This window comes from Fukomys damarensis, unplaced genomic scaffold, assembly GCF_012274545.1.
Source record: "Fukomys damarensis isolate Sample0158 unplaced genomic scaffold, DMR_v1.0_HiC HiC_scaffold_20, whole genome shotgun sequence".
Classification (NCBI taxonomy): domain Eukaryota; kingdom Metazoa; phylum Chordata; class Mammalia; order Rodentia; family Bathyergidae; genus Fukomys; species Fukomys damarensis.
In genome coordinates this window covers 1,143,140-1,152,658 of record NW_022900932.1, presented here as the reverse complement: position 1 = coordinate 1,152,658, position 9,519 = coordinate 1,143,140, and the positions used below count along the sequence as shown (strand labels likewise).

Below are 9,519 nucleotides of genomic sequence, written 5' to 3'. Positions count from 1 at the left end.
GGGCAAGCTGCAGGCCAAGCAGGCAGAGGCACAGCGCCAGGCCCAGCGGCTGCAGGAGCGCCGCTCCACCGCGGGCTACTCCGGCAAGGTGCCCCTTGAGGTGCAGGAGGCGGACGAAGCCAAGGTGCGTTCATTCTGCCAGCCCCGGGAGTCCACGGGAGCCGGCAGCCCACACCCCTGAGCAGGGACCGAGCACTCCCCTCCCTGTCCCCAGCTGCAGGGTCACACAGCTGGTTGGAGACAGGCAGACCTAGAACAGGCACCGTCTCCGCCAGACCTCTGTGCCCACCCGGCTGCCTGGAACTTGGGAAGCTGTGCGCAGGGCGCAAGCCCGGGTCAGAGCCTCCTGCTTCCCTAGAGCCAGGCTGGCGCCGCACCTTTCCTCTGTGGTCCCCGGGAGGGCGGTGTGTACACTGCACAGACCGGGGCAGTCGTGAGGCTGCGAGCTGGCAAGAGAGACCGTAGCCGTTTGTCTGAGCCCTGTGCCTCCTGCAGGAGATGCACGAGCATTTCCATTTGCCTGCCTCACCCGGCAGCCTGTGCCCACCTGCTGAGTGGTGGGGGCGCCGGGCAGGGTGTGGTTCCCTTTGATCACTCAAGACGGAGACCCTGGGCTGGGGATTTAGCTCCGCGGTTCGGTGGCCTGTCTTGCAAGCGCAAGGACCCGAGTTCAATCCCCGGTACAAAAAAAGACAGGGAGACCCTTAGGCAGAGGCACAGTGAGAGAATGGGGTGCTGGCAGGAAGCCGGACGGAATGATGGGTTCTCTGGCAGCCTGGATGTTTGGGCCCCTCAGAACTGGGTCCTCACCCTGTCCCCCTTATTCCACCCCAGCTCAGGCAGACAGAGGCAGAGCTCAGGAAGGTGGAGGAGGCCATCGCGCTGTTCCAGAAGATGCTGTGATACCCAGCTCCAGCACTCACGGCCCCAGGGTCCACCTTGGAGACAGCAGCAATAAAATATTTCACCACAAACTTGTCTGTCTGTGCAGTGGTGGGGTGGGAGGGGTGCAGAGGCCCCTGTTCCAGAGCCACAGCCGGGCTGCAGGCGGGCCGGCCCTGGGTGCTGGAGGGCGGAGGTGCACATCCTGGGTCTGCCCCTGGCACAGTGCCAGGCCTGAGTCATGCGCTCGCTCCCTCCTCCCCAGTCCTTACCTCCGCACTGCAGCTCGGTGAGCCCGCCTCGCCACCGTACCACCGGCTGCTTGTGGCCGGGGCCGGCATGGGTAGAGGGCCCGGGCTGCCTGTTCTGCCCGCCTTGCCAGGTCTCCCTCCCCCTCCACGGAGGCCTGGTTAATTATAGCTCTGACCTGAGTGCCCTGTGACACCACCCGGGCCGGCCCTGCCCAGGAGACCCACCAACCAGGTAGGGGAGAGGCCTGGGAGACTGCTACCCGTGTGCGAGGGCGTCCCTGGGCAGGGCTGGGAGGGGGGCCAGGAGAGGGGCCTTGGACCCCGTCCTGGGAGGTGTCCTCTGCCCCTCCTGGCCCAATGAGGCCTTCAGGTTGTCTGGGGGCCGGAGGAGCCAGGCCGGAACGAAGGAGGTGCCCACGTGGACGGCCAGCCAGGCCTGCCCTGGCGTTGCTGCTTCCCCTGCCTCAGCCTTCTGTCCCCAGGTCCATGCCTCAGCCATGCTCACTGCCGAGCTGCCCCTGTTCTACCTGGGCCCCTCAGTGCTGCTCCTGCTGCTGCTGTCACCCACATCCGCCTTCTTCCCCAACATCTGGAGCCTTCTGGCCGCCCCAGGCTCCGTCACCCACCAGGACCTGACGGAGGAGGCCGCTCTCAACATCACCCTGCAGCTCTTCCTGGAGCAGCCGCGCCCAGGTCGGCCCCCGCTCCGCCTCGCGGACTTCCTGGTGAGCACTGTCCCCTCCTGTCCCAGCCACCTCTCCTCCCACCTGCTCACCTCCCCACCGCCCTGCAGCAGCGGCACGCAGTGGCCCTTGTCCTGGAGTCGGGACTGGACCTGGGACGTCTGGGGCTGCTCTCTGTGGCCGGCGCTCGTGTCCCTGGCTGTCCCAGCCTTGAGTGCTGTCCCAGCCTTGAGGTAATGGGGGCAACAGCCCCATCCAAGGGCTGCTGTCCCCACCGCTCTCACCAGGGCCGCACCCTGCTCGCTGACGAGCTCTTCACCGCCTACTTTGGACCTGGGTCTCCTTCCCGGCGGTTCCGAGCAGCCCTAGGAGAGGTGTCTCGGGCCAATGCAGCTCAGGACTTCCTGGCGGCTTCCAAGAATGACCCTGACCTGCACTTTGATGCAGAGCGGCTGGGCCAGGCACGCGAACGCCTGGCAGGGGCTCTGCGGGAGACCCTGGCGGCGGCCAGAGCCCTGGAGCACACGCTGGCCCGCCAGCGCCTCGGGGCCGCACTGCACGCCCTGCAGGTGACAGAGTGGGGCCCCTGCTGGCCAGCACCTGAGACCCCGCCATGGGCAGCCTTCCCTGCTGTGTGGACAGCAGGAGGCTGTGGTGGTGGCTGGAGAGAGGAAGGGGGCAGTGTCCTGGGCCCCTTGGAGATGGGCAGATTCCCAGTGGGCAGAGCTCTGTGCTGGGCAAGGAAGAGAGAGAAATGCAGGGGACTTGGGTCTCTGACAGTGGTGGTAGTGAGAGGAATCAGACCAGCTAGCACTGTCCCTGCCCGTTCCTCCTTCTCTCCCCGGGACCCAGGATTTCTACAGTCACAGCAACTGGGTGGAGCTGGGGAGGCAGCAGCCACACCCTCACCTCCTCTGGCCCAGGAGGCAGGAGCTCTGGAGCCTGGCACAAGGTACGGCCATGGCTTGGGAGAGCGGGGAATCCACACAGCCACCTCCGCTCAGCCAGCCTGCGACTGTGCCCCTTTCTGCATTCACGTCACATGGGATGTGCCTTCGTCCCCAGAAGTCCTAGTCCAACCAATAGGCCAGGACCCCCAGGGAGAACCCAGGCTCCCAACCTCAGACCCCCACCCCACCTCCGCCCACTTAAATCAGGACTTGGAAGCCGCTTCCTGTCCACCACAAGTTCACTTCCTGTCTGCAGCTCACAGAGGGCAAAAATCCTCATAGCATAGATCCGAACCTTTCTGGGCTTTTCTTGTACAGTCTTAGTCTCAAACAGCCACTCCCACTGCCAGCCCCAGAACTCCAGGGTTTGGCTCAGAAAGCCTTGCCTGGAAGCTGTGGGCTGTCACCTGTTGGGGTTGAAGGAAAAGCTGCAGATTCTGGGAGGACAGGGATAAAGTCCCTGGGGTTTTGTTCCAGCCCCCTGCTCTCTCTTCCCAGTGGACGACCCTACCTGCTCTGATTGTGAGGCGTTGAGCTGCCCCAGGAATTTGCTGGGTTCCACGCTCCTCACTTCTGGCTACTTTGGAACTCATCCTCCCAAACCTCCAGGTACCACACGGGAAAGCTCTCCTCCCAGAGTATGGGGAGAACATCACTTGCATGGGCTCTCAGCCCTGTCGGCCCTTGTTCCATCTGCCGTGGCATCCCTGACTAGGAGAGGAGGCTGCTGGGAGAGGTGTGTGTGGATGGAGGCCAGCTGAGGAGGCTGGGGAGCATCTTCCTGTTCTGCTCACAGGATTTCTGTTACCCTTGGGCAGCTTGGGGGCCTTCATGTGCTCGGTGACTGACCCCCACCCCCGGATTTACTCTGGGTTTTCTACCAAAGAATGCCATTTGCTGCTGATCTTTTGCTGAGAGATGAGAGGGTCAGGCCAGGTCAAAAAGGGCCCATTTTCTTAGGAGGCAGTGGCCTTTTGACTTCCACCTCCAGATCTCTTTCCTCAACCCAGGGAAATGTAGCCATGGGGGCCGTTTTGACCGGAGCAGCTCCCAGCTGCCCCGGGGAGGCATCAACAAGGACAGCACATCCCCAGGCTTCTCCCCCCACCATGCACTGCACCCGCAGGCTGCAAAGCTGGCCCTTCTGGCCTCCATCCAGGCCTTCAGCCTCCTGCGAGGCCGCCTGGGAGACAGGGGCTTCTCCAGGTGAGTGGCTTCCTGAGGAACCAGGGGCCGAGGATGGCGTGCGGAGGCCTCACTGTATCTCTGGCCTGCTTTCCAGGCTGCTGGACATCACCCCGGCCTCCAGCCTGAGCTTTGTCCTGGATACCACGGGCAGTATGGGCGAGGAGATCAGCGCTGCCAAGGTGCAGGCTCGCCACATCGTGGAGCAGCGGCGAGGCAGCCCCATGGAGCCCGTCCACTATGTCCTGGTGCCTTTCCATGACCCAGGTAGTGTCGCGATACCGGGGGTGGGGGAAGGGAAGTCGGGCAGGGGGCGCAGGCCTCAGTCAGGAGATGGGCCTGGAGGATTCACTTCTGTGAGTCTTCCTGTGGTTCTTCGTGAGCCTCCACTGGCTACATAGAAAACAAGTGGCCAAAATAGCAAAAACCAAAAAAGGTAGCACTTTTTTTTTTCCTCAATACCAGGAATTGAACTCCTGACCTGGTGCTTGCCAGGCAGTTGTTGAGCTACAGCCCTGGCCCAGCACTTTTCCTATTAGTCGAATGTGTGATCTAGCAGGGCACGGTGGTGCACACCTTAACACCAGCACTCAGGAGGCTGAGGCAGGAGGGCTGCCATAAGTTAGAGGCCAGCCTGGGCTACATAGTAGGATCCTGCATTGGGCAGATGCTGCACCACTGAGCTATGTTCCCAGCCTGAGACCCTGTCTCAAAAAATAAAATAAAATAAAATAAAAAGTGTGATCCATGCTTAGACACATAGACTCTGCTTTCTTTTCTTTCCTTTTTTTGAAATTTAAATTTTATGTTTTACTAGGGGATGTACCCAGGGCCTTTGTGCTATTTTTATCTTTTTATTTTGAGGCAGGGCATTAAGTTGCCCAGGCTGGGCTCAAACTTACTATCCTCCTGCCTCAGCCTCCTGGAGTGTTGGAACTCCATGCCTGCCCCTCCACACCCAGCTCAGAGCCTCTGTTTTCTTAGGCTTCTGGGATATAAGCTATTTTCTTTTCTTTTGGTACCAGGGATCAAACTCAGGACTTTCTGCTTACAAGGCAGGCACAGTGCCACTGAGCTAAATCCCCGGCCCAATATAAGCTGTTTTCGACTCTGGACTTCCTGTAGTGAGATTAGGATGAAGATAGGGGTCTGTTCATGCAGGAAGTGTCTGGGGTGCTTACTGTCTACTTCCTTCCCCCACTGAACTGGAAGTCAGGAGATCTGGCCTGGCCACCCGGGCTGGCTGTGCCCTTCGGCTGGCATTTATTTACCCTCCCTCGCCTCGTTCTCATCACCCACTAACTAGGTCAGTGCCAGACTCCCAGGGTTGCAGGGATCATCAAAGAGAACGTCTCCAGGACTGAATCCCTGAAAGGGCAGCTTTGAGTCTGGTTTGCCTTATAAATCTCATAGTGGCTGGTGTTTAATAGGGACTTATTACATGTTTGATGAAGGTATGAGTAAGATTTTATTCTAAAATTTGTAAAATCAACGAATTTAGTCCTTTTTTTTGTTTTGTTTTGTTGTTGTTGTTATTTGAGACAGGGTCTCACTGTGTAGCCTAGGCTGGCCTCGAACTCAAACTGATCCTCCTGCCTCAGCCTCCCAAGTGCTGAGACTGCAGGGTGGGTCACCATGCCTGGAAAAGGGGAAGATTTTCTGCACTCACCTCAGCCTCCTTCCCTGCCTAGGGTTTGGGCCTGTCTTCACAACCAGCGATCCTGACAGCTTCTGGCAGCAGCTCAATGAGATCCAGGCCTTGGGGGGTGGAGACGAGCCCGAGATGTGCCTGTCTGCCCTGGAGGTCTGGGCTTGCCGCTGCCTTCCGCGTACCCTGACCTGTCCAGGCCCCGCCACCAGGGGGAGCCACCCCCAGCCTAGCTCCAAAGCCTCCTCCCGGGTGCACACCCCATCTTCCCTTGTACTCTGTCCTCCCGGCTTTACCCACCCCCATTTGATGCCAGCCCTCTCCCTCCCTGCCAGCTCGCCCTGCTGCACACGCCGCCGCTCTCGGACATCTTTGTCTTCACGGACGCCTCCCCCAAGGACGCCTTTCTCACCAACAGGATTGAATCCCTGACCCGGGAGCGGCACTGCAGGGTGAGCGCAGCTGGAGGGAGAATGGCGTTAGCCACACAAGGAGGGGAGGGACCCCTAACAGAGCCTCGGCACATCATGGTGGGGACCACAAGGCCTCATGCAAGCTGGGGAAGTGCCCTGCCCGGCCTTTCATTTGGAAGTAGGGCTTTGAGTCACCCAGGCTGGTCTTGAACCTACCTCAGCCTCTCAGGTAGCTGGGATCAGGCGTGTGCCGCTGCGCCCAGTGCAGTCATCACTCCAGCAGTCGGAGGCCCTGCCCTGCCTCAATGGTGCTGAATTCATATTTGAATCTGCCCAATAAACCTTTTGAAGAACTACTGCCAAGACCCCGCCGTGAAAGACAGTTAGGGTCCCCAGGGTGGCTCACTACTGAGCAGGGCCAAGGCAGCGCTGGTGGGAGGGGAGGCCCGCCCGAAAGCGGTCACCGATCCTCAACTCCGTGGAAGCCTGAGCAGCAGGGATCCTCACTGACAAAAGTAGATGGCGCCCCAGCATCCGTGGCCTTCTGACCGCAGGTGACGTTCCTGGTGACTGAGGATCCTTCGAGGGGTCAGGGTCGAACTCGCCGTGAGGTCTTGTCACCTCTGCGCTTTGAGCCCTATGAGGCAGTGGCCCTCGCGTCAGGAGGAGAAGTGATCTTCACCAAAGACCAGCACATTCGGGATGTAGCGGCCATTGTTGGGGACAGCATAGGTGCTCTGGTGAGTATGAGGTGACAAATTACACGGCTAATGTTTAAGTTTACAATTTTTTTCGGTACCGGGGATCGAACTTGGGATCTTGTGCTTGCAAGGTAGGCAGTGGAACCACTGAGCTACATCCCCAGCCCAAGTTTACACATTTTTATTATAAAGATAAATTGCCATAAATTCTCCTCAGAAGTACTCTCTCTTGGTTTGAACGCACATCACGTTGTTCTTGGCACTTTCTAGTCATTCCCAGAGTCCTCTTTTGTGAGTCTTTATGAGGTGTGATCCAGAATCCAGTCAGTGCTGCTGTCGAGCACCATCCGAGAAACGCAGCTCCTGAAAACATTATTGTGTCCTCGTCCACCCATGCACTGGACCCAGCCCCAGACGATCCTGGCTCTTCCCCAGAGTCAAAATGACCATGAAGGGTAAACGTTTTGGATCGACTCAGGACACGGAGGCAGCCACAACAGCTCAACTAAAGATGCTCACAAAAGAGGACTGGAGTTCGATCCCTGATACCAAAACAAAACAAAACAAAACCAAAAACAAACAAAAGAGGACTCCAGAACTGCTTCACAAACTGGCCAGAGCGACCAGAAGAATGTGTTCAAAGTCAGGGGGAGGATTCTGAAGAGGATTAATGGCACTCTGTCTTTTACGGTTACATTTTTTTTAAAGTTTAAAGATTGACCGTATTTTTCTTTTTTCTTTTTCTTTTTTCCCACTGTAGTTTTCAATCACACTTCATAAGGGGTGGGTGCTCTCAGGTCAGTGCTGCAATGTGATGCTGCATCGTTATTAGAAGAGAAAGGGTGCTGTATTTCCTTTTGGTCAGAAGGGCAGAGAAGGAAGTTTCTCTGCCTGTCCTTTCAAATCAGTTAACCTCTGCTCCACCTCGGTCTCTGGTGCTCTGTCCTCAGGGAGATGACAGGAAGTCCTGCCATCTTTTAAGGGAGAACAGGAAGTGACCACTTCATTCTGAATCCTCAGCTCCAGCTTTGTCAATGACCACAGTACTGGTCATCCCTGGGCCTGTGACCCTCCCTGGGCCTTGTTGGCTTGGCGTCTGTCTGCAACTTTCTCCTTTGTTTGTGCCTCATTCCCTGCCTTGCCTTCTCCCCCATTTTTGGTCCCGCTTGCCTCCCAAGGTGACTCTTCCCCTGGAACCTCCCGTCCTAGTGCCCGGGAGAGTAGCTATGTTCAGTGTGGACGGGCTGCTCCAGAAGCTCACTGTCCGGATGCATGGGGAGATCAGCAGCTTCTGGATCAAGAGCCCTGCAGGTACCTCTGTGCGTCCCCCAAGGCAAAGAGAAAACTGGAAAGGGCAGTGGCCAGCAAGGGAGATGTGCTAAGCGAAGGAAGTTGTTTTGTGTGACGAACCTCTGTTCCCATCCCAGGGGTGTCTCAGAACCACGAGGAAGGGGTGGGTCCTCTGGGTCACACTCACCGCTTTGGCCAGTTCTGGGTGGTGACCCTGACGGACCCCCCGCAGACGGGGACTTGGAAGATCCAGGTCGCAGCTGAGGGCGCCCCTCGGGTGAGGGTGCAAGGTAAGGAGGAGACGTTCCTGGGCCAGAAGAGCCCCGGGCTCGGGGGTGGTACCAGGCTCAGTCTTCTCAGGGTCTCTGCCCTCGCCCTCCCCCAGCCCAGACCACCCTTGACTTCCTCTTCCACTTCGGGGTCCCCATGGAGGACGGACCCCACCCTGGTCTCTACCCCCTGGCTCAGCCAGTTGCAGGTATGTTATTCCCGGGGCAGCTCCACAGTCCATTGTATAAGCCTGAGTGCAGATAAGTACGTGTGCACACACCTGTTTTTGCTCCTGTAGATATGCATCTTTTTATTGAGGAAGGAGCACTGAACTTGAGTGTACGGTTTGTTTTTGGGGTTTTTTTTGTTTGTTTGTTTTTGAGACAGGGTCTCACTATGTAGTTGAGACTGACCTAGAACTCACTATGTAGCCCAGGCTAGTCTCGAACTCACAGCGATCCTCCTGCCTCAGCCTCCCAAGTGCTGGGATTACAGGCATGCGCCACCACACCCGGCTCTTGAGTATATAGTTTGATGGATTTCATAGAACCCAGTCGCCACTTTTTCTTTCATGCAAACCCTGTTCTCCATCCTCTCCTGGCCCAGGGCTCCCGATCCAGCTGCTGGTGGAAGTGACCGGGCTGGGCTCCAGAGGCCACCCCGGGGGTCGTCTGCCACACTTCTCCCACGTAGTCTTTCGAAGGGTCCCAGAGGGCACCACGCTGGGGCAGGTGGCCCTGGAGCCCAAGGGGCCCCCGGAGCGAGGTCTCCTCACGGCCTCACTGCCGCCTGCGCTGCTGTCCACCCCCGGCCCCTTCTCCCTGGAGCTGATAGGCCAGGACGGAGGCGGGCAGGGCCTGCACAGGGCTGCGCCCCAGCCCTGCACCGTGACTCCCGTCCTGCTGGAGGTGAGACTGGGGGAAGTCGGGCTCTGGCTGGAGAGGTCCGGACCGGCTCCTGCCCTCACCTGCCTCGCCCACAGCTCAGTGGCCCCCCGGGTTTCTTGGCCCCGGGCAGCAAGGCCCCGCTCAGCCTCCGCCTCGCCAGCTTTTCTGGCTCTCAGGATCTGGAGCTCAGGACCTCCGTCAAGCCGAGCTTCGTCCTCACCTCCAATCTGTCCAGGTGAGGCCTCTGACTCCTCCTGCGGGTCCCGGAGCCACCTGTGATTTCAGGGCGTGGGCCCGCGCCCTTCATCTCCCAAGCCCCGCCCAGGGCCCTTCCGATTGGTCCGCAGTCGTGACGCCCC

At 58.7% G+C, this 9,519-nt stretch overlaps 2 protein-coding genes across 2 annotated transcripts in view; both read left to right on the top strand.

The window, feature by feature from the left end:
• Vars1 (valyl-tRNA synthetase 1) overlaps positions 1 to 903 on the top strand; it is an 11,480-nt gene extending 10,577 nt beyond the window's left edge. Inside the window, exon 28 of the mRNA XM_010609927.1 lies at positions 840 to 903. Within this exon, the coding sequence (XP_010608229.1) occupies positions 840 to 903 (64 nt within the window). The remainder of the gene's footprint in view (positions 1 to 839) is intronic.
• On the top strand, positions 7 to 9,513 carry Vwa7 (von Willebrand factor A domain containing 7). The gene is made up of 16 exons (XM_010609881.2): positions 7 to 124; positions 835 to 1,365; positions 1,616 to 1,858; positions 2,104 to 2,385; positions 2,669 to 2,768; positions 3,265 to 3,375; positions 3,777 to 3,972; positions 4,049 to 4,218; positions 5,643 to 5,755; positions 5,935 to 6,051; positions 6,567 to 6,752; positions 7,892 to 8,024; positions 8,141 to 8,293; positions 8,389 to 8,481; positions 8,880 to 9,181; positions 9,256 to 9,513. The coding sequence occupies exons 3-16, from the start codon at positions 1,631 to 1,633 to the stop codon at positions 9,397 to 9,399; spliced, it is 2,328 nt and encodes a 775-aa protein (XP_010608183.1). The 5' UTR covers positions 7 to 124; positions 835 to 1,365; positions 1,616 to 1,630; the 3' UTR covers positions 9,400 to 9,513.
• Positions 9,514 to 9,519: the final 6 nt, after the last annotated feature.

Coding starts and splice junctions, on each gene's coding strand:
- Vwa7 (XM_010609881.2), top strand. CDS start 1,631: ATGCTCACTGCCGAGCTGCCCCTGTTCTACCTGGGCCCCTCAGTGCTG. Junction 1,859..2,103: donor TCCGCCTCGCGGACTTCCTG/GTGAGCACTGTC, acceptor CGCTCTCACCAG/GGCCGCACCCTGCTCGCTGA. Junction 3,973..4,048: donor GGAGACAGGGGCTTCTCCAG/GTGAGTGGCTTC, acceptor CCTGCTTTCCAG/GCTGCTGGACATCACCCCGG.